The 25,276-nt window shown below is 35.5% G+C and overlaps 1 protein-coding gene and 3 long non-coding RNA genes across 15 annotated transcripts in view; 2 read left to right on the top strand and 2 right to left on the bottom strand.

Annotated features, from left to right (window-relative positions):
* The window catches only part of LOC119073852 (alaserpin-like), a 28,068-nt gene extending 20,937 nt beyond the window's left edge, over positions 1-7,131 (bottom strand). For 3 of the 12 annotated variants that reach the window (XM_037179705.1, XM_037179703.1, XM_037179704.1), the window contains exon 1: positions 6,700-6,958. In XM_037179705.1, coding sequence (XP_037035600.1) covers positions 6,700-6,727 — 28 coding nt within the window. In that variant the 5' untranslated portion in view covers positions 6,728-6,958. Of the gene's footprint in view, positions 1-6,699 lie in introns of all 12 variants that reach the window. The other 9 variants (XM_037179708.1, XM_037179699.1, XM_037179698.1 and 6 more) reach the window with 9 other exon arrangements.
* LOC119073923 lies at positions 858-20,840 on the top strand. Its single transcript, XR_005087114.1, has 3 exons — positions 858-1,392; positions 14,279-14,288; positions 20,827-20,840. It is a non-coding gene; the product is annotated as an uncharacterized LOC119073923 (long non-coding RNA).
* On the top strand, positions 16,462-18,443 carry LOC119073907. The gene is made up of 4 exons (XR_005087097.1): positions 16,462-16,559; positions 16,711-17,367; positions 17,432-17,532; positions 18,329-18,443. It is a non-coding gene; the product is annotated as an uncharacterized LOC119073907 (long non-coding RNA).
* Positions 20,841-21,605: 765 nt separating the features above from the next.
* LOC119073910 lies at positions 21,606-25,128 on the bottom strand. The gene is made up of 4 exons (XR_005087100.1): positions 23,455-25,128; positions 22,951-23,391; positions 21,872-22,338; positions 21,606-21,724 (listed from the first exon to the last, which is right to left on the bottom strand). It is a non-coding gene; the product is annotated as an uncharacterized LOC119073910 (long non-coding RNA).
* Between the last annotated feature and the right edge of the window lie 148 nt (positions 25,129-25,276).

Genomic DNA, 25,276 nt, shown 5'->3' on the forward strand with positions numbered 1-25,276 from the left:
GAACTGTTTTTTGCTATAAAAGACCTCATTAGTCAGAGCTTGTCGTTTATTATTGCTGTCGTTGTTGATAACAGATGACAGCCGTCTGATTTAATATGATCCAGACTCTTTCGCTTCAATGAGTCCTACATATAAATTTTAGCAAATTTTACCATGCTCTTGTATATGAAACAATGGGCTGTTTCAAAGTTCTTCTATACGTATACAGTAGATATACTCTGAGCTGTATCGGATAGCCACACAATGAACACCGAAATAAAAGCGGTGAGGCATCAAAACACAATTTAGTTCCGGAAACTATGTTACAGATATTGAAAATGGCATCCAGGTTTCCTCTATTATCATTTCGCTCTGCAGCAAAATGGTAATCTTTAACTAGTTGAAAAGTGTAGTTTAAAACGGTAACAGTGCTACGTATGGTATTTACGTGTCTGCTTTTGAAGTGTTTACACACTGCCACTCAAGTTGGTTTAGAAAAGCAGGTAGCTGTTTGCTTTTTCAATTATTTATTGATTTTATGTTAAAATATGGGTATACGTCTGATAGGTCTGATATGATAGAACGCAGTGATATTTCTGAGTTTATATTAATTAATATGCAAACCTTCTAAGAAGTCAAGGTATTTAATGTAATTGCGAGACCAAAGGATTTTATAGTCTACGTGTAACATTAGTTCATCGTGTGAAGCGAATTTCGTAATTTTTTTAATTAAGCGAATTCAACTAGTTGACACTGCTAGTTGAATTCGCAGCCAGTTATAAAAAAAGAGTGACAAAACACAACAAATAAGAAAAGTTCAGCTACGTTTCAATAAATTCCTCTAAGGATAAGCATTAAGAGTGATAACGCCAAAACTTGAACCAATTTTGGTGAAAATCAATACAATGGGTCAGCGATCCGGGCAAGCTATAGCTTGTTTGAACCGTCTTTTAATTCTGAGAAATAGGGATCTTTTACTCTTTCGGTTAATTCCCCATTTTCGGAGTGAGCACGTGAAAAGTGATTGCATGTCAAAGGGTGGTAAAAACAGTTTTTTTTGTGATAGCTCCAGATAGACATGTTTCTAAAAGTTGAAATTTTGTAGGAATATAGGCCTTTGACAGACCTTCATAAAAAGTATAATCATCCGTAAAGGCCGCTGCCCGTTCTGGACTTATGACTCCAAATATGGTCAATGTTTGGACAGTCCTGCTGGCTTGCAACAGAACTTTTCCGCGGAACTAGCCATAGGGCCTCTTTCGTTCCATGTATAATAATCCCTAGAAAAATTGTGTTGCAAGCCATAAAGTTAGTTGAAGTAAAATCTCTGCCCAGTAGACTCATATTTTTCCGTGTTTTCAACTTGTTTTTGGTCTTCAAACAGGATGGTGCGATGGAAATGAAATAAAGTAAGTCAAAATTGCATTATCAGACCAAAATTGTCCTGAACCGTCCGATCACTGACCTTGAAAATGTTTTTTTCCTCGAATTCGTAGTAGGTGGAAAACCTCATTTATTTGACTTTATAAAAAGAACGGAAACTCAATTGCTTGCACCGAATATTGTCTTATTTTAAAGCAGAGAAGCGCACCCCTCATTTAGAGTCAATAAATGGTCACTCAAGATATACTTTGGACTTCCCAAGAGGTCACAATCGTTCCCAACTATGAAAAATGTATGGAAAATCGAGTTTTACCACAAAAATATTTGTGTTAAAAATATGATCTACGACTTTGACTAAAAAGAGGTTAAATCTCCACAGAAATTTTTGTGAAAAAAAACTCGATTTTCTATAGTTGGGAACGGTTGTGACCTCTTTTGAAGTGCAAAGAACATCTTGAGTGATCATTTATTGACTGCAAATGAACAGTACGAATCTCTGCTTTACAATAAGCCCATATTCGTCGCAAGCATTTGAGTTTCTGTTCATTTGATTAAGTCAATTAAATGAGGTGTTCCACCTACTACGAAGTAGAAGAAAAGCAACATTTTCAAGGCCAATGATCGGACAGCTCAGGACAATTTTGGGTTGATCAATTTTGATTTCGTTTATTGCATTTGCATCGCTTCATCCTGTTTGAAGACCAAAAACAAGTTGAAAACACTGAAAAATATGAGTCTACTGGGCATAGATTTTACTTCAACTAACTTTATGGCTTGCAACAATATTTTTCTGGGGATTATTATACATGGAACGATAGAGGGTAGGTCCTGCTACAAAACCCTATGGCCAGTTCCGCGGAAAAGTTCTGTTGCAAGCCAACAGGACTGTCCAAACATTGACCATACTTTGAGTCCAGAACGGGTGGCGGCCCTTACCGATGATTATACTTTTTATGAAGGTCTGTCAAAGGCCTATATTCCTACAAAATTTTAACTTTTAGAAACATGTCTATCTCGAGCTATCACAAAAAAACTGTTTTAACCACCCTTTGACATGCAATCACTTTTCACGGGTTCACTCCGAAATTGGAAAATTAACCGAAAAAGTTAAAGATCCCTATTTCTCAGAATTGAAAGACGATTCAAACAAGCTATAGTTTGCCCGGATCGCCGAACCATTGTTTTCAAATTGGTTCAAGTTTTGGCGATATCACTCTTAAGGGTTGCAAATTATTGGCAGATATAGTGAAGAATGCTCGTCTTGCGATGAACGTAAACAAAATGCATTATTTAAAGAGATTTCCCGTAAAAAACGTCATGTCTCAATCTTAACACATCAAACAGCCGTTGGAATTCAATTGGGATTCGAAGAAGAGTCTACCTATTCATTTCAGAAACGTTTTCATCTATGTCGTGTGAAACTTTACAGGCATGATAGTTTATGTGCAACATAAACAAGCGAGTTGCGAGCAGCTAGTTTATAATGGTAGATCTCTCTGATTAATGAATTAATTAGGATAAAAAATTAATTTGTTGATACAAGGGATTTTGCATGTTGTGCAACGTGCACTGATAAATTGCTTTCTCAATTATCTTATAAGTTTTTAGCTTGAAATTATACCGGCGCAGTGTTTTTTTTGCGAACAGAGTGTAAATTGGAAACACAATGTATGGTAGAAAACATGCAGACATTCTGAGAAAACATAGAAAAGGAGAGAAGAAATTTTAATTTAATAACATGAAGAGTGCTTCAGTTCGTTCAGCACAGTGGATTACACTCTAATGGGAGAAGTGACGGAAATTTAATAACTGAATAATAAGTCGTTGGTATTTGCAACGCACTTCAAGGCATTATGGTAGACAATATTTTTGATATTAAATTGTTTGAAACTGTTCGCAAGCAATTTACTTTTTTTTTGTTTAACAATATTGTTGATGGATTGGGTTGGTTATTCTTTACAATTAATTTGCTGCATTTGAGTCTCTCAGCTATAGAAAGCCCTAGAGACTGAATTCTCACATTAGATTTCACTATCAATTGGATTCAATAAAGAAAATGTGAATGGCCCATCCATTTACAAGTAATGTTTGCATCGATTTCCATCGCGATTTCCGCATCTTTAGAACTGAACGTATCATCGAATAAAATCTTTTATCTACCTAGGTGAAATAATAGCAGTGAAAAAAGGTAGATGCTATTTGCACCCGGGTGCAAATAGTCATATAAACACTATTTGCACCCGGGTGCAAATAGTCATATAAACACTATTTGCACCCAACTATATCAAAATCCAAGGAAATTACGTTTTTTTTATATGAAAAACTATTAGAAAAAGCTGCCGTTTAAGTTAAAAGTAACAATGGAAGTACTTAGTGAATGAAAATTGTATTTTTATTTATCAAAAATACAAAAAGAAAGAATTTCAGTGTGGAAAAGTACAAAAAAAATTAGATTCTGCAAGATTTGTTTTTGAAGTAGATAAATTTTGGATAAGGTTCAGACTCAATATCTGAGCTGCGATCTAGTGTGTTCGGACCCATTCGTAAAAGGAAAAATCTAATTGCTGAAGAAGTCTATCGCAGTATGTTCGAACTCATTCGAAAAAGGATGAATCTAATATCTAAAGTCCATCACAGTATTTTCGTTCCCATTCGTGAAAGGAAGAATCTGATTGCTAAAGTCCAACAAAGTATGTTCGAACTCATTCGTAAAAGGAAGAATCTAATTACTAAAGTCCATCAGACTATTTTCGTTCCGATTCGTAAAAGGATGAATCTAATTGCTAAAGTCCAACAGAGTATTTTCGTTCCTAATTGTAAAAGGATGAATCTAATATTGCTAAAGTCCATCACACTATTTTCCTATTCGTAAAAGGACGAATCTAATTGCTAAACTCCATCACAGTATGTTCGAACTCATTCGAAAAAGGATGAATCTAATTTCTAAAGTCCATCACAGTATTTTCGTTCCCATTCGTGAAAGGAAGAATCTGATTGCTAAAGTCCAACAAAGTATGTTCGAACTCATTCGTAAAAGGAAGAATCTAATTACTAAAGTCCATCAGACTATTTTCGTTCCGATTCGTAAAAGGATGAATCTAATTGCTAAAGTCCAACAGAGTATTTTCGTTCCTATTCGTAAAAGGATGAATCTAATTGCTAAAGTCCATCACAGTATGTTCGGACCCATTCGTAAAAGGAAAAATCTAATTGCTGAAGAAGTCTATCGCAGTATGTTCGAACTCATTCGAAAAAGGATGAATCTAATATCTAAAGTCCATCACAGTATTTTCGTTCCCATTCGTGAAAGGAAGAATCTGATTGCTAAAGTCCAACAGAGTATGTTCGCTCCTAGTAAAACGGTCACTTTTTTCTTATTTTTCCATAACAAAAGCGGGATTTATATTGGAGTTGGGTGCAAATAGTGTTTATATGACTATTTGCACCCGGGTGCAAATAGTGTTTATATGACTATTTGCACCCGGGTGCAAATAGTATTTATATGACTATTTGCACCCGGGTGCAAATAGTCACTTCGGTGAAAAAATGATATTATTTCGCCGTCGGTAGATAAAATAGCGTATTCACCTCCTTCGCCTTCGGCTCATGCAATAACTCCCCAAGTGTCTAAATAAACATGTGGACAGAGGTGAATAATCTACTAATGAAAGGTGAAGGCTAAAAGCAAAGCATCATGATAAGTGAGCGTTCTTGTGCAGAGGAGATGTCTGCTGTTACAAAATGTACTACAAATTTCATTTATCGTGCAAGGTTTCATGAGCTTGCCTGAACAAAAACAAAATTGAACAGAGGCAAACTGGTCTGATAAATGTAGTGTATTGCTTTCGATATATTTAACAGTTTTAAAAAGAACCCGATTTTTATTTCTCTTCTTTCAATAGCTTTCAATTTATATCTAATTCTGAAAACAGACGACGCATTGAAAATTTGCTCGAACCAGATTCTCAATGCTTCGACTGCCGAGTGAACAGCCGGACAAAAACAGAACATTGAAAATTCCCAACATGAATCGATTAGAATCGATCTTTATCTGATTTAAGAAAAACGCGAGGCTCAAACCTTAGTGTAATTACACCTAGAGAGGAAATTTGTACGGCGAAATGTAGTCCCAACATTAGTTTGTATGAGATACTCATTTCGTATAATTTTGCACCAATACATGTATGCGTTAACATTTTTTCGCTTTTGATAGTTCAATTTGCCCTCTTAATTAAGACACATACCAATAAACATTTCGTATTTGATGTTCGGACCACATATTTTACGTAATTTTGTTCGAAATTTCCTCTCTAGGTATAATTACTCTTAGGTTCAAACTTTGTCGAGGACAATATTATTTTAACTTCAAACGAATAATTTCGGCACCGAAAGGAATTGTTTCGTCAAAGACTCGTGTAGGTCTAAATTTTTTATACGCAATTTCTGTAAAGATACCAATTCTGTTTTAATATAATGAGCTCTGTGCACTGCAGCGCAAAAAAAATGCAATTTTATTAGTACATTACGTACCTGCTTCTAAATGTTGCGTTTTGTCACGTGGGGGTTTGCACGATGAGCCGAAAGCGAGTTTCGTAATCCAACTAGTCAAAACAGACATTTGGAAGCAACTACCTAAGGTATCTTACATGATGTTCTGTAATTCTACTTTACACATCAAGGTCCAAACTGAAGTATCTAAAATTCCTATCATCAGATTAGTTTTTGTACAAAAATTCTAACACATTGAACTGAAAATCTTATTCTCAGCTGCCAGTAGGTACAGCTAATTAGCTAATCCATCTCTGAACGCAAAGTAATTGAAAATCTTGCATGTAGCAGCGATAAGGTTATAAATTATAACATTGAATTACGTCAGTAGCGAATATTTTGTAGAAATATTTATATTGCATAACCGGAGATATTCAAAGATCTTTTTGTTTGGATTTACGCGTGTATGCTAACAGTTAATTAAATATTTTCCTCTAGCACGTGAGCCCAGGACCAAAATAGTATTTGAATCAGGCGATAAACATACAGCAAAAATTAGTTTGAAATAAGCAATACGAAATTTCAACAATTTAAAAATATTAATTTTCAAGTTTCTAGCTAGTGCTCTTTTTGTATGCTAATTGATAATAAACTGGTTTCGGACGATGCAAACCTGTACCGAAAACAATATTGCTTATTTAAAATGACTATGTCCCGTCCCTCTTGTCTCAAATTAAATACACTGAACAAAAGACATGGATTGCAAACGAAATATTTGTGGATTCATAATTTGGTTATCATCACTTCTTTCGTTGTTGTATAACACCACATTTTAGAGATATTACTTACAGGTCACCGTATTCATCTTATTCCACATTTTTGATTTGATAACAACACCACACAAAAACGAAACACCACAAGAATCACAACAATTATTTAAATAAACTTGCAACGCACTAACCTTATGAAAGCTAAACGACAACTGATTGTAAGAAATAATATTTTCGTTGATATTTATATAACCTTGCCTTTTCGTTGCTTTTATTGATACATATTTTAATGTTCTGGTGTTATGTACAGAATGAGAACCGCAAAAATCTATATTTGTGTTAAAAATACTTATTGAGATTGTTCTAAGGTGTTTGATGTTACACATCTTCTCATAATTTAAATTCAAGCAAACAAGAATACTACGAGAACTACAACAAGTCTCACCTTTTATCGTAGCGTTTTTAATTAAACAACAATTAAATTTCGGGTATACCTAAATTACTTCATATTGCACCATAGGTGCAGCACCTTTATGCTCTTAAGCTGAAGAAACACGAGCAATTCTGAGTTGCTGTGGTAGACGATAATGCGGCGTTTCTTATTAAATTTTTCACCACAATACAAAACTCAGCACAAATTGGCGATCCCAGCAAAGCACAATTGCTCATGTGTTTTCAACTTTAAAGAACTGCTAAAATCAAGGCTAAAATACATATCTGTAACACACACCATCTTATGTACTTTAAAGTTAAGGTAAGGCTTTGCTTTTTATTTTTAGGGTGACCTCACCACCTTTCCCTGTTATTCCTGTCGAATGAAATATATAGACGACTTAATACGTAACGAGGCTTCTCGTAAATATACAACTCGAATAAATAACTCATTCAGACTATTGATTCAAGGCAACCGCAAGTGTTTTGTAGCTTTTAAGTAAACGATAAGTTGTTAATGAGACCGCAATTATTTATTGATTTCAATTTTGTGACTAAGCAAATACACAATGTAACACCTACAAATTGGCAGAGTGCGCCAACAGTGACGCTTAATTAGGGCCAAGGCCGGTCGATCATTTGTGCTATTCGTACACAACTTAAATTTAAACTTTTCAAGTTGCGCGACTGTTAGTAAATTGAAGTTTTAGAACACTAAACAAATATGCCTCATTTCGCCCCTTTCTTTGTACCTCTTAATGCCGTCACTTTATTCCTAATAGTTTCATAGAATTGTGCTGAATATTGATTGCTATAATTGGGTTTTTCCAACGTCACTTATACGAATGCTGAAAGAAATAGTATTTTTCGTACCAAGACAGGAAATGACGATTTTTTCATCACCAGTCCTAAGTTTTCCTTACAAGCGGTGTTAGGAGGTGTGCTGAAAAAATCAATTTCCTGTCGAGGTACGAACAACGTTTTGTGCACCGGACAACTGAAATAGACAAAACACATCAATTTACTTGAAAAAATTCAAACTTCACATTCTCCATATTAAATTTGGTCAATCGAATAGTCATGGAAAAATTCATTAAAAACCGTTCTCGCACGATAAATCGTAAAGAAATGAATTTTTTCCCGCACGCTATATCGTTCGGGAAAACCTGACATTTCATAACAAAAAATCATGGCAAAATATGTCGTATTTCAGTTGGCCAGTGCACAAATTTATTTGATTTAAATTACAGGCAATGTCAATGAAATTTAGACATAAATTTGCATCAGTTGTTTTTTAGTTGATTTACTCACAAAACCCGCGTAACTATTTCACCTTATAAACAAGCGCAAGCAAGAACTTTTTTTCCGTGAATAAGCTGAAAATTCAAAATTAGTGTCAAACCCAAATCAAGCGTAGCGAAATAAATGTAAGTACTTCACGATGTTCTCATATCAGAGTGCGAAGGAAATTAATTTTCAATTCATTTTTTTACTTACTAAAAGAAAATTGTAAAATGTAAATTGAAATGATCGATTATTAAGATTTTTAGCGTATTGTGATTTGAAAACGAGTGTAGATCTAAATAACAAGCTTTCGGTCGATTTGCATAACATTCACAATGTTTTTTCGGTGTATTGAGCTTGCGCTCGCAAGTATATACTTCGAACTCGAGCTTATGCGAATGCATTGGAACTGTTTACAAATAAAAAACCTAACAAATACACCATAAACAGTTCAAATGGGCGGTATGTAAGACAATACTAGCTTTCAAATCTGTATACACTCAGAATCGATCATTTTATTTTGCTTCCACTTTAATTCACACAAAAATCAAATTCTGAAGCGAACTTACAGCATGAATTCAAAATTTCACTGACGACGCCTGTAAATACGCAAAAAATATACCATTGAATAAACTGACGTTGGGTTTAGCGCGTGCAACATTATATAACGTAAAACTTGTCATTGAAACCCTTACACGATATTACCTAACGAGCTTTCATTCAAGTTGTCCTACATTTTTCCTTCCACGAGTTTTCTAGTTGTTTTAAAGTTCAATTTAAGTTTTTGCAAAATTTGAATGTCAATATACACTGACCGTTACTCAATTCAATCAAATCTTCCTCGAGCACTTCTACTCGTGGTAGAAAAATTCGCCGGATGATTTTTCTTTCCTTTCTATTATTATGTTTACAATTTCTAGAAACGACTTCATAGAATTGAGTGTTCAACAGCTTATTCATTCTAATTATACAACAATAACATTCGTTTCAAGATTCAATACTCGAAATCACAACAATGAACGAAAGATAATTAATCTTACGTTCCAAGATAAAATCTATTCTAAGATCAAGCACCACACTCCATGTTTAAGTGAAGTGTCCACTCACATATTTATTCATATTTGAACCTAACGTTTACACCTCACCAGTTTTCCAACAAGGGTCTGTGCGCTATCATACTCGACTGTTTTTATTTAGTTTTTTTCTTTTGTGTGACTAGTTAGTTCTATAAATATCGATAGACTGAATGAATAGCTGATGGTTTTTCTTTTTCCTGTTCGATATTAGATATTGGGTCAGTGCACATGAATAAAGATTTAATCGAATGTAAACAAAAATTATGCAATTATAGAACATCTCCAGCAGACAATACTTGCCCCTTTGGTAGTAAGCACCAAGCACATTGGATTTTATGTTTGATGTTTTTCGGACTCGGTAATTAGTAGTACATTACGTAATATCATTCACATCGAATAAAAAACATTTCCGCTTATTAATTGATTTCATATAATTTCCACATTTCTCTGCCATTGATTGATTTTTTAAAGCTACTGCTGGGTGCAGCTGCAGCTATGAATTTCATATTTTGTTGCATAACATAAAGCTCTGAACGAACAACCAGTCATGTGTAAGTTCATTCCGTCCAATATTTCTATAATCGAGTCAACAAAATCGGTTTAATGAATTTGCCCGGCATTTTATATAATTCAGGAGATGAATGAGATATTACCGACGTATTAAAGATGAAAAGTGATCTCTAAAGCTTTTCATTTGGTAAAATCGTTGAGTGTGATGCAATAATTCGTTGTTAAGCGGCTAAAATATAAAAGGGAAATAATTGAGCTTCGGGTCATAATAAACCAAATGAAACAACTTTGCTGTTCCAATTTGCAGTGAAAGTTTTAACGTTATGTAATTAGAGAGAATTAGAGGGTTGTAACTGAATGAATATGGAGCAAATGCGGTTATTTATTCCAAAGTATGCCTTCAGGTGTAACAACTAAGTCTCAGAAGCATTTTCCATAAGCAACAAATTCTTATTGTTAATTTATGTAAATTTGAAAATAAATTGTTTTCTTAACACCACTCTAACCAGAGTGTATTGAGAATATTTGGATAAATGGGTTGAATGTTTCGGTTCCAACAACGCCTGACAGTAATCAAAACAGATTCTTTATTAGATTTATGAACGAATCGGGTGCAGATTCTGGATTCTCACGAAAAGTTAGCAAAACGTATCGTGTATCTAACATAAATGTAAAGTGTTGCCTAATCGTTGTGAATGAACAGCATGCACAGTTTAGTAATTTTATATTTAACGTTGTTATTCAATTATGGGGTAGAGATATCTTAAAGCAACTTAATAAAAACAGTTCCGCATAAAAATGAAGCTTAACCAAATTTCGAACATACACAAGTTTTACTGAAATGTTTTTTGTCTTTCGCTCAGAGGTTATATTTAATCACTAAAGCCCTTCAGAGAAGGGTTATTATATGTTACACGCAGCAAGCGTATTACCAGTATTGTTATCTGGTCTATTACTTCCATCGATCAAAGTATTTTTCTTCTGTTGATAACACATCTTGTACTTCAATTGTTTTAGCATGCATTTTACTATAAAGGGACAATTGTCATTATTTTTGTTGTTGTTATCGATAACAGATGAATAGATTGTGGATTTAAGCACTATTTCACAGGACTCTTATCTCTCAATGATTGACGCTGTCGGCAAGTCGCTCACTTCTGTCACTTTATCGAACCATATTTTTATGGACAATGTGATTGGAAATTTAACCTGTCACAGACGGCAAGCATATTAACAGTTTTACTATTTATTTATTTATTTATTTATTGAGTTAATTCAACAGCCAATAACAGAATCAACAATTAAAGAAAAAATACAAAAAATAAGAATATAATCAAAAGGAAATCAGAATCAATTTCAATATAGCAAGTTCGACAACAAAAAAAAACCGACTAAGAAAATGTCTCAATCACATAACATATTTATTCTTAACTTTAGCCTTGAAGGAACTAAGCGATGTATGAAAAATGTCCAAGCTATTAAAAAGATCATTGTGATTAGATTGCATTCTTATAATCGGTGCATTACTCTCAATGTTCGATACATAGGTTGCCGGATAAAACGTTGGAGCTTCATGTCTACTCGGACGAAGTGAATTGTACAAGACCACATCATTATCCAAGGCAACTGTGAAACGACCATTGACCACTTTATATAGAAAAATTTCGTCAGAAATGAACCGCCTGGATTCTAACATCGGAAGTTTGAGTCGCGCAAGTCGTTGTGGATAATCGACGTAATTCCAATTGAACTTTCGATAAAGCATTCGCGTAAACTTCCTCTGAACTCTTTCGACTTTTTCAATGGAATTCTGATAAACCGGTGACCATACCACGGTGCAATACTCCACCTGACTACGGACATACGCTTTGTACAAAGTAATGAGACTGTCAGGTTTACGAAACCGTTTGCAAGAGAGGAAGATGAAACCCAACATCTGATACGCCTTTCTTGTAACCCTGTCGATGTGTTCGTTGAAGCTCAATTTCTTGTCAAAGGAAACGCCTAAGTGTTTTTTCACTGAAACCCTTTCCAACACATCGCCAGAGACGACATAATCATAGATCATTTTTACCGGTTTGTGAGTCATCGTAAGAACTGAGCATTTATTCACGTTCAATTGAATTTTGTTGAAAGAACACCACTGGCACAACGCATTGATGTCTTCCTGAAGCGCAATGCAGTCCTCAATGGACTCGATTTTTCGAGAAATCTTCAGATCGTCCGCCAATTGAAGGCTATTACTTTTCAGTTGTTCCACTAAGTCATTGACGAAAATCAAAAACAGCAACGGGCCCAAAACTGATCCTTGCGGCACTCCTGACCTCGGACGCAATAGAAAAGATCTATCTGATCTATTACTTCATTTGATCGAAGATTTTCAGATATTGATTTTAGAAATCTTTTACTTCATTTATTTTTAACATGTTTTTGCTATATAAGACCGAATTAGTCTAAGTTTGTCGTTCATTATTGCTGACGTTGTCAATAACAGATGACAACCGTCTGTAACAGGTGAATTTCCTAACAAATATTATAAAACAACGAAGTAGAAGACTTTCTACCAGAAATTAAAATTTAAAAAAGAGAAGTACCAGAATCCATGTTCAACCATTTTGGACATTTTCTCAGAAATTATTAGAAATAATATCGAAACAAGACACTCGTCACTCCAATGGGAGAGACAAGGGACAGCATCTAATCATGTTTATATTGCGCACTCGTACATACAAGTCACTTGGACTACTGATTGGAATAAGATTATTATGCATATCTTAATCCAGCGAATTGACTAATCGACTATTTGAACGTCCTATACAGTGTGAATCAGGAAGCCGTGAGTGATACATCGTAATCCTCGATTAATTTCCCAGCACATTTCTAAGATACTTATAGATTGTTCCACATTTTCCATGAATTCTGTTTGTTAGACCTTCTACTTGAACATATATATCCCAACCAACGTTGCAGTCTGAATTACTGACAATGTGACAAAGGAGTGATGGTTGCAAAGAAATGGAATTGAGATTTCTTGAAGTATTGGCGACTTATTTACGGTCGAGCAATCATTAGGTGCCTGCCTAATGGTGAATGCTAAATCACAAAGTGATTTCATTTTAAAAGTAGCTAGAAATGTTCGTACCGGGGATCGAAACCTGATACGAGTCAAATGCTGTAGCTATTGAGATAACAAACTAATGTATCGAACATGATTTGTGGGACTCTGATGTCGATATTATTAAAATCAAATAAATGCATTTTTAGGCACTAGAAATGGAGATTGTCACTCGAGACCGTAGGTCGAAAGTGTGTGACAATAGGGGATGGAATGGTATGTTTATGTATTGTCCGTTGACAAGTGGATCGCCACCGGTTTTAAGGGGGTTTTGATTTTTGTTTTTTACATGTTGCCACACATTGTTGACAAATTCAAGATTTTTTATTTACGAAGGTTACGCTGATTGCTTAGTGAAAAAGGACTTCACCTAGCTCAAATTAAACGACCGAAACGACCTCAGACATATTTGACATTGCAATGTGAGCAACATAGCGAAAATTAATTTCAAAACCCCCCCAAAACCCCGTGCTTCCACTTACATAAAAAACACGAACCGAACGAGCCAATCTCAATTTACACACATCGTGTGCTGAAAAAAACATGTATCATCGTCGATGATTCATCGAGTTGTATACAACGTTTTTCGCAAAAAACGGAACGGAAAGTCCTACTTTTCGACACTTGTTGCGAAAAAACACTTGGGGTACACTTGCAGTATGAAAAGTACACATTTTGATATCGAAGTACAAAAACATTTTTCCTTGCATTCATAAGTTATGAGTCATAACAACTAGGATAACTAGTATATAATATTGTTATTTTAAAAATGGTTCAGCGAAAGCAGTGACAGGTGTTCGCCAAATTAATTCATCATTCATGTTAAGTTCCATGTTCAACTCTTGTCTCCCTGAAGAAACCTCAGCCAACAAACTGTCTGGATGTTACACATTTAAATCAAATCGGTCACTATAAATCCGGGTATGGGCTACCTAGCCGATGACCACTAAATAATGAGTAAAACAAAATAATTCTAAAGTTTGTGGGATTTTGCATTCACTTAATATGTCAGAGTCTGACATTGTCAGACACACAGACATATTGTATAGAACAGTGGGGAATTCATGAAAATATAATGTTGAATATTTTCCAACTCTTGTGTAAACGGTTACCGTATACTTTTCCACACTTTTCAACGATAAGTTTGCAGTGATACACATTGGTTTATAATTACTTTGCCATCTACCATATATACACACCAGTCATTAAAACTTTAGACAGATTTAATAAAGTAAACTAAGAGTGAAACATGTTGCGATACTTATTACAGCAAAAAAAATGTGGCAAACTCATTCGACGTTTTCGGATTCCGCAAAAATGAACTCGGATTATTGAAGCTGTCCAAAATTTTTAAGTTTTACTTAACTTTATCATTGCTTACCTTAAAAAAATAATTGATCGCTGACTCGCTATATAATACAGTCCGCTTTGTATGTTTAACAAAATTGACCTATTTTAGCTTCTTCTTGTTAAATATTTCAAGTCTTAACCTGGTTCTTTCAGAACCTTGGTATGTACGTACATTCATGTCTGAAATAACATGTTAAGACACTTCTGAGTTGATCACGAAGGTCACGAAGGCGTTGGAACACATATTTTCAAGGTTCTGAAAGAACGGGTTAAGACACCCACGAGGGCGGGTGACACCGAAATCGATAAACGCACTCAGTACATATTGTGTGTGAAATAGGTTTCTTCCATCGTACGGTAAAAACGAATTTTGACAGGCCGAAAACAACCGACCGTCATCCACAGAAGCAAACATAACCGCAACTTAAACAAACTTGTTCGTTAAAACTTCAAAGTAAGGTTGTGTCATACCCAAGAGGTCCCGGGTTCGACTCCCGGTGCAAAAATGCTTGCCTGGTTTTATTCTAATCACTTGGTGATTAAGCACTCGCTATTAGTTATCTAATGGCTGTACGACCGTAACATAGTCGCAAATTTCAAAGAAATCCAATATTCGATTTCTTCGCAACAATCACGCCATATTGACATAATGTCAATGACACAATTCACAATATACAACAGACTGTAGGATAAGCGCCATCTATGATCGACTAGTCGCTCATTGGGAAAATGCATGAGTCATTAGTGATGGTTGTGGTCTTCGCATACCACTCGTGGCTTAGAGAATTCACAACGTATGGGACGTTTACACGGTCGATTTGTGAACTATCTGAGTCCGGAGAGATATGATGAAAAATCACAATTCATATGATCAAGTGACTTGTGCAATAGCACAACAGGCCCACTAGAGGCTTAGGTGCTGGGCTAACCCCCTTCCCATCGAAAAAAAAAAAAAAAAAAAAAAAAAAAAAAAAAAAAGGTTGTGTTGGCTTCTCTGTGGATGACGATTGACATTTTGAACGACCTTGGAAGAAACCTATCAACTTGAAGAAAATGTTTTTTAGGAAAATTCGGAATTTTGTTTTTGTTACGTTGCCTTTTCCATATAAACTTCGTAGCCGCTGAACTCAATTTGTGTGTCACCGCCTTCGTTATCAACTCAGAGTTGTCTTAACCTGGTTCTTTCAGGACCTTGCATATTTTGGCGGGTGAAATCAAATTTGTTGAACGCACTCATTACATATTTTGTGAGAATGAGAAGTAAATTTGAAAACAATTTTTTTGGTAAGGTAAAATCGTCATATAAAGTTTCACAAGCCTAGTTGGTTCCACCACGGTTCTGAAAGAACAGGTTAAGAGAGTTTTCTTAACCAAGGTAAATATAGTGAGGAGGTAATGCCATTCAGACGTGCGGTCTAGCACATAAGTTCGACGCCAATGACATTTTTTTAATGGTTGACTATGATTTACTTGTATTTCACAAAAATATTTTCACTATCTCACAACAGATGGCCTGATTTTCTATTCCATTTTTTGCTTTCAACGGAGGGATGAGATGGCGTATGTATCGAACTTTCGTACCTCCTCACTATATTTACCTTGGTCTTAACCTGGTTCTTTCATGATAGTGAACTACGAAATATTCCAGTTATAATCAAGGTTCTGAAAGAACCAGGTTAAGACAACTCTGAGTTGATCACGAAGGCGGTGACACACAAATTGAGTTCAGCGGCTACGAAGTTTATATGAAAAAGGCAACGTAACAAAAACAAAATTCCGAATTTTCCTAAAAAACATTTTCTTCAAGTTGATTTCACACACAATCTGTACTGAGTGCGTTTATCGATTTCGGTGTCGGCCGCCTTCGTGGGTGTCTTAACCTGTTCTTTCAGAACCTTGGTTATCATTAGGCAAGCAGGCAGAATATGTAATTTGAATAAGTTGAGTGAGATTTTATTGATGAAATGAACGAGCGCGGAATCAAATACACTAAAATCATATGTCAAAATCGTCAAAATTTAGACGTGCGCGTCCGCAAACTGTCATCCGATCTAAACAACTAATAGCCGTTGAAAAAGACAAATTGTTTGATCTGGGTTTCACTGAAGCGCAAAACTCGAGACCCTAAAACAAAGACAAAAAACTTGTTCAAAAGCAACTAAAATGGGACGGGTAAGATTTTCGTTTTTATTCGTCGATTAGATTGAATCGAATTCATCGAATTTCACGTTTTCCGAGTCAATCATTAACATGCATTGTCTCCGAAAGACTTAGCTGCCTTTACTTTCAATTTTGACGCAAATTAAATTGCTCGGCGTTTCAGCCCAAGCCCAAGATCAGTACCATCAGAAACCGAAAATTGATGGACAAATCGAAGTCAACCGGAGATTTCGTTGCTTTCAAGCAGAAGAAAACCGGATGCGAAAAAACAAGAAAAGCCGATGAACGGATGCAAGCTCTGAGTCAATGTCGAGGGAGAAAACAACAACTGACGGACAGAAAACCAAAAATTACGTCGCTCTCGGTGAAAGTGAGAAATGCTAGGCCAAAATTTGTGGAAAATCGAAACGAAGCTGCCCGAAACGATGATGAAGCTGCTTCGTCTGCATCTTGTTCGTGCGAAATATGTCAGAGGCCTGCAGAAGCAAACATCGACAATCCCTATGATACCGAAGAGGAACTCGCGGAAGCCGTTGCTAAAATCGAACGAGCATTACCGTCGTCGCCGCGTATGCGCAAAGCCGTTATAATGGAACTATTTCGCAGTTTAGATGAAGAAACCCAACAAGAAATCATCGCAAACTGGGCGGCAGAGGAATTGCACGAGATTCACCGATTCTATCACAGAGACGACATCGTCTGTCACCAGCGAACGAGCCAACCGCTGTCGTTGATGGTTCAACTGGTCAAACGGAGCCCGTACGACAATTAGTTTGTACGCTGAATCAAGCCTATGCGCTGTATATCAGCGAAAAGACAGGTAGGTTATTCGTTAGTATGCTACCTTTAACATCATTTTAACTGAAAAAAAAACGAACTTTCAGGCACCACCATCACTTTGGCCGAATTCTGTTCGTTGAGACCTCCCCATGTCACTCTATGCAGTATCAGAATGCTTCAAATGGATTTGAATAGTCAGTGAGAAGTAAGTACGCATAAATTGTAAGTCTTAAAATTAACCCTTTCCAGCTATTCTGTCGAATCGTAAAACGATTTTAAAATGTGTCAGTAAAAGATCAGATCAGTAAAAGCTTTGTCAACAACTCTGCTACTAGCATGAACACTGAATTGACAAGTGTCAAATTTAGAGGCTTTAGTGATACGAGCTACCGCTTAGGATTGTTTGTATTGTATGTTTTAACTCATACAAAGAAAACAAGCCATCTATATGTATAACAGAAACGCAGTGCCTACTGTGATTTCACCAGCCTCCGAATATTTTCTATGTTCATGCTAGTAGCAGTGCTGTGCTTTGTCTGACAATATTTGAGGGAAGCGGGCATCCCACTCCTCTCTATTTCTTTACTTTGCTGACCAAGTCGTATTTTTAATCCGCTCTTGTAAAAAATCTAAAAAAAAACGTTGGGTCGACCAGTGGCGTTGCTAGAGCCCAATTTCAGGATGGCCTAAGCCCACAGGTCAACTTTGTTGTATATGTTGCAAAACATCTCAGGTTCGTGATGGTATTTTGGGTGAACTATCTCAAAGGATTGACAATTTAACGAAAAACTCTAAAGTTGTAACTGATGCACAGCGGGAAAACTCCTAATATCCCAAACTCCTCAGCTTAATTTCTAACTATTCTTCCTCTAAAACTTCTTAAAATCTTTAATAATGCGGCCTTATTTTAGTAGGCCTGTTCAAGGTGGATCGTGCCATTGCAATGATGGATTCTCATTCTCAATATTTCACTAAATTTCCTTTTTCTATTATCCTTTCAGGCACATGACAGTTGATGGATTATAGCAGTTTATGGAGAAAAAACTGCGATCTAAATCCAACTAAGAAGCAACATTAAACTTTTTGATTAATAAAAACACTCAGGTCGCTAAATTCCGAATTTGTATTTCATCAAACATACTGCACACTACGAACCGCAAGCCAACTACTTGGTGCTCTGGGTCAGATTCAGATCAGCAGTCTTTGTGCACAGTTCTTCGATTTTTGTTGTGCGGTTCGGACCAAAGACGTTCCAATAACCATCTGGATGAACCAAGTGTCAATCAACTGAATCAAAATTAGGCTGAAATTTCATTGCCCTTTCATGTAAGTTCTTCGTTCCAAGGCTAGCATCGTTATTTCCGTATTTATATTCTTTTTGTTATTTTATTTCATAAATTATCATTTATTGCAGTATCGTTCACTAATATTTTATAAAGGAAGAATGAACTTCTGATATTACGATCTACATGTCCGGTGTTGATCACTCGTGTTGACTAAATTTTAAATCTAAATTTTTTCTTTGTTTTTCAATCTTATGAGCTATTTTTTGGGAAGAGCTGTAGACTTTGATTACTCAATTCTGCGAGTTTTTCTTTTATTGAAATGAAAATTCTCACCAATCGAAAATGGAGAGAACGACCGGTTAAAAACCATAAAATATATGGAGCCGGTACACATCTTTTTCCCTAACTAGTGTTGAAAATTTTGACTCGAAATATAATATCGCGGCTTCGTCGCGTTCCTAACTTATGCTCACAGGATTTTCTTAGCGAATTCGATTCCAAAACTTACCTCCGGCTTCTGCCGGAAACTTCTCATTCGCTAAAAAAAAGTCTTTCAGCATGCGTTAGCAAAATAACTAAAATAACTATTCAAGTTACATTCGCACAATGTGACTGTAAACTGAAATTTTCAGAGAAATCATAAGTTGGTACGCCTGTAGATGGAAGGAGCATGTCATAAAAATTGGCACCTCGCCACAGTCATACCAACTTATCAATTCTCTGGAAATTTTGTGTTTCTATTTTGCAGTGTTATTTAGCGCGTCACTGTCCTTAGAATTTAAATAAATAAATGAACTTTGTGGCACGTTTTTGATTTACGATGATGCGTCAGCTGATACATATACCTGAACTTTTTCGAACAAATCTTGCACTCGTATCGAGGTTCACGATTGCATTCGTACTTGTAGTGCCTCCTCTGTATATTGATAAGTGTGATTAAGTGAATGATAAAAATTAAGTTAGAAAATTTATCTTTTTTTACCATGTTTGGGAAACAGTTGTACGATCGACCACATCCTTGTGGACAAAAATATTTCTGTGGAGCGCCGTCTGTAAGAAAAATAAGTTTATTTATGATACATTTGGACATTTAAAGGTCAGTTATTTAACTACTGAAGGGAACAAAATTATTCAAATCATTCGCTGATATCATTCCATTTATCAACTTAACTTTGACAACATTGAAAAAAAAACTTGTAACACAAATCTCAAACTAAATTCAATTGAAACAATAATTAAGAATCGCTATTTATATAGCTTGACTTAACACATTGACTGGGATGGTATTTAAACTCTCCAAAAAGGAGATATGTCAAACATACAAAAATCATTATTTATTGGTGCTTTTAAATGTAACAAGATAACAGATAGATAAGTGGGCCGCCTGAAAAGGTCCCTGAGGGATCTTCTATTTCTAACCGGGATCCCGAATTTTATTTTGAAACAGATGTTTTAAGGATCCCATGAAAGATCCCATGCAAAAGTCTAAAAGACCTACCCCCTTTGCTTGCAAGGGAGTAGTTACAAAGAATGCGGAAATCAAATTGCTTTCTTTCTTAATTGTATGAATTGTTTAGAACACGTAAAAAATACCACGTTCGAATCTAAGCGCTTCTTTCTTGGTTTCTCTGATTTCACTCATTTGCCATTTGAAAAAGCATACGAAATGTGAGAAATCAAAGAATCGGAGAGGAACAGCACAGGTGGGATATTTACGTTGACAAAGTAAATGTAGCTACACATAACGACGCGAAGTAGACCTAATCCAAATTTTTCTTCTGTTCGTCTGTCCAGTTTGACAACAAAAGAAATTTTTTTGAATTAGGTGTCCTTCGTGTTGCTATGTGTAGCTAGAGTAAGAGGTAATTGGGAAATGTGTTTTTACGGGCAGTAATTGGAATAACGATAGGCAATGCCACTATGAATCGCATATAGTGGACAAGAAAATCTATTGTTTGGGCTCCGCCTTGGGCTATGGACCTGTGTCCCTAGTGTTTTGAAGGAATTACCAAAATATCGATCGCTGGTAATTTTGAAGAAAGTTTAATTGAATTTGCTAAAATTTGAAGACAATGCCATGCGTAGCCTTTACGAACAATGTTGTCGGAAATGTTTTCCCTTTTTTAAAGACTTTTAAGACTTTTCTTGGCCTAAGCAATATCGATTATTACAGAAATCAAAGATAATCCATTAAGTGTGATATTCATATTAAGTCAATATGAAAATCGTGGATAGAGAAGAGAGTGTTCATAGCACTGCTCCTAGCACGAACACTTATTCTTCTAACGTCAAAAAGCATCTAAATTTTCAACCCTGTATGTACGATTGCATGTGTTGTGTGTTTTTATTCACACCACGGCAGAGTAAAAGTAACCAAGGCAGGAGCGCTTGCTTGACTAGGGACCTGAATAACCTAGTAGCCCTATGTTTTTTGCGAATTAAATTTTTCAACTTATGTCAGTGTTCATTTGAGTTCATTTTCATATAGTGCATTAGGTCCCTCATTTGACGTTTCAATAATGAACCGCTCCTGCCAGGTTTACTTTTACTCTGCCGTGTTAACACGAAAAAATCATATGACTTCTGTCATTACGAAAGAAATGAAAGGCCAGAGCTGTGGAGTGGTCAAAGAAGCTGAAATACAGGCGATACCATTTATAGACAGTCCCTAAGTAACACACGTTTTTGGACATTTAAAACATATGGATTCTGATAATGCACATTCGTCCTCTCTTCACTCACCTTTCAAAATCTACTCTATTATCCGTTACAGACATCAAAATAAAAATATTAAACAACCGACATTGAAATTGTGCGTCGAAAAGAATTGTAACCACTTTGTATCTACATCATTTTTGCATTTTTACTTTATTCAATACTGTTTGTTACTAGATGCACGGAAAGCGTATTTTCCACCACGCAATCTACGCAACGCTATTGGACTGTACGCATAATTTCGTCGGCATGATAAGTTTTTGATATGACGCTTCATATTTTTTCGCAGCGTAAACGTGCGTCCGCAACCCATCTCACACGCAAAAATTTGGCCTTTCCTTTGTCGCTTCATTGGCATTTCATTGTTGAACAGACCGTATCCATTGCCATAAAATTCTGGAAAATAAAATTAAAGTTTTAGTGAAGTGATTGCAAACGGTCAATGATTTGTGCAATTAACAAGAAGTAATATTTTGCAAGTCAAAAGTTAAAAATAATTTACACTTAAAAGTTCACTAGGAAATGTTTTACTACAATCATTACATTCAGAGCATTTACAAAAGTTAATCCAGACGAGCTTTAAAGCTAATCGGTCGGAAAAAAGCTTTCCACTTTATCTCATTTTCCATTTGATTTCGAAGAAAAGCTCTCTATGAGATGCATTTAACTGGCTTTCATCATCAAATAAAAGTTTCGTGTTGCTAAAAAAAGGAATTTATTGAATTAACACCTCAGCTTCATATATAAAACATTAACACGCCGGCGTTGTATACTTAGTCAATTTTTAATATTAAAGACCCGTCTGCTGATAGTGCATGGATTCCGTTTCGTTTGATGATACTTCAAGTGATGTCGATGATGGAATGCTTTATCACAGTACTGACATGGAAATTGAGGTTCGACGCCACATCGATACTTCAAGTGTTTGGATACGCTATGGTAGTTTTTGTACGTTCGACCACACTGATTGGGACAACGGTATACTATAACACCTTGGTCATCTGAGCAATCTAAAATGAAAAAGCAGTCGGTAGAAGTTAGATCTTTTATGGTAGCTTTGAATTTAATTGAAATGTTGATATAAGTAGATAGTGAGACTGATCAAAGAAATAAAAAGTAGAGGGGTGTAATGAAACCTGCACCAGTTACAAATGAAGTTCGGAAGAGGTTAAGATTACCTGGACCTGATACCACTAATTTTTCCTGAGATGATTCCACGTAAATTCTGAATTACGAAAATTTGAGATTATTTGAAATCTGGACACGTTTCCACGTTTGTTGAGGTCAGATCAGGTTCATCATATTACCTGACCTGAAATTTCAGTCTACACTGGTTTTGAACGGTCTTCTCTTCCTTTTCCGATCTTTTTAAGCAACTTGTGGGAAAATGGCTATTTAATAATTGTGAACTCGCCTCTGACCTGTGCTGGAAATTTAAAATTTCAACTCTTCGTCATTATAGTAACGATCAGAGACAAGTTACTTTATAGACTAGGAAAGCAACTTTGTATTGATAAGACCATTCCATGGAAACAAATGAATGATGAGCAAACGAATGACTATTGTCATAATTCCAAATAAAAATTAATCTGAAACAAACAAATCGGATGTCATCAAATTACCATTACGCTTTAAAATAACCGGCGCGAACAACAGGATAACCCAATTTTGTTTATCGAATCATTCCACCGAATTCCTTTCATCAAAAAACACAAAAGGTTATCAACTTCATGTCACTTCCATACAACCTTCTTTGGACAAATAAGACTGTTCGAATTAAAATTAAAAGAAAACATTTCATGGAAACGAACTTTAATGAAGAGTTATCGAATGAACAGACTTCATATGTTCTTTAAGGTGATGTTTGTGTCGAAATTTCTTCAAACATTCGACGCATGTAAACTTAGGCTCTACACCACATTCAAACTTTAGATGTTTTTTCATATTTCTTAGTCGTGTGTAGCTTTTTCCACAATTATTTTCACAGTAGATTCGTTCGCAGGTTTTATTGCCAGGATTGTAATTGTATGTCCAACAGTTCGATCCATCCCATAAAAATGCATCTGTAAAAGGAGACAAACGATGCCATTTAACGATCATCCAATTAATGGTTGTGCACTACACACTACGTAATAACTACTGCTATGATATAGAGTTATTTACTACAATATTCAAAACAAAACTGTTACAACTACATTAAATGTTACGGTGTCGCAAGGCTTACGATCCCCGAGGTGTGTAAATCGTCTGGAATTAGAAAAGTATACTTTATTTGAGGAATTTGCAAATCTAAAAATAAAATTTCAAATTTGAATTTTTGTATCAACCAGCGGCTGCATAATTTATTTATAAATAAGATGTCGAATGAACTTTGAATTCGTCATGCTTACCGCAATCGTGCAAAATAAAAATAAAATCGTAATTATTAATTATGCAACGCGGATCGCAGTTCGAAAGGTCTATCGACGATCTAGTTAAATGGAAAATGCAGACTGTCTCCATTTAATCTGGTGTTGTATTTGTAATAAAATTTGTTAGAATCGACTGGAGTATGTACAAGAAGTGATCATTTTCAAACAAGATATTACAAAAAAAAGCTTAGGTCAATTTGTAGGACAGCATCGAGATCGGTCGCTAAAATCCACCGGTTTCAGTCTGTCCAAGACTCATTTATTGCAAAAATTTCTCAATCGACTTAATCGACTCAATCGGCGGTTTACTTAAATTACATAGTACAGTACTGGTTATTATGCGACTGAAGTGCCCTTTAAGGTACTTGGTGTGTCGATTGGCACTGGAGACCGCAGACTGAGAGTGACAAAACCCATCGTGTGCCTAAAAAAACATTTATCACCGAGTGAAACACAACGTTCAAAAAAGGCAATGGAAGCTTCACTTTCCGTCACTGTGTTGAGAAAATACTTATTTTTGTTATTTTTTTACCGATGTGAGATATAAACGCACTTCAAGCATGAGTGGCACTTTAAATAGAGTACTGAAACGTTGGATACATTTTGTTTGAGCTTCATAGAATGTTTTAGTGATTTGTTTGTTTGTACTGAAACTGGATGGATATTGTATCGAACATATTTTGGCACTGTCAAAAAATCTGGAATCATTTTTCACACAAATAGTACTCTATTTGGCAGCTGTCGCTCAAAGCACTTCTGCTTGCAGTGCGTTGGGGATATAGATTTAACTCAGACATTCTTCACTTTCGATAAGAATGATTACGGCTTTCAGTTATATTTAGTTAACTGGGTGATAAAAGTAACGTCCTTATTCTAACAATATCGGTCTTGTTAGATCTAGGTGGATCAGTCTCCGTCCATAACTTTCCACTGCAAAGAAGTTTTATATCCTTAATAATGTTTGTTAGCTCACAGATTTCATTATGCTTTCCCTCAGTCAACTTTCACGATTTCTCTGCTAAACTGCCCAAATGAGCAAATAAAATTTCGTTGAAATTCTTAAATTTTCCGTTTCAGTTTTAAAGGTGCCAGGATAATTCATAGAAACCGAAATTTTCCTGTGGACACATCCATTTAATATGCAGAGTTTGTCATTTTTCCTCCAATTATAAACAAATCGATTTAGCTTGTACCATAATATTATTTTTCGGGGTTAAATCCATGGGCAAGGAGTCTAGATCAGTGTAGTCTAAAATATAATCAGTTAACCAATTCTGTCACCAATGTGAAGTCAACACAAAACAGTTGCTTTCCACTAAGTTTTTATACAAAACAACTATCAAACTATACTCCTAATATTTTCACTTGTATTGCAAAAAAAATGTATACAAAACTAGGGATGAGAATATTATGAGCTCGATGACATAATAGATGTGTTTATCCGTTCACTTTATTCGTTCAATAATGTAAAATACGAAAGTTTTTAAAAAAAAGATATTGCGATTGGAATACAATATGAATAATGTCCTAAATACAA

The sequence above is a fragment of the Bradysia coprophila genome, unplaced genomic scaffold, assembly GCF_014529535.1.
Source record: "Bradysia coprophila strain Holo2 unplaced genomic scaffold, BU_Bcop_v1 contig_138, whole genome shotgun sequence".
NCBI lineage: Eukaryota > Metazoa > Arthropoda > Insecta > Diptera > Sciaridae > Bradysia > Bradysia coprophila.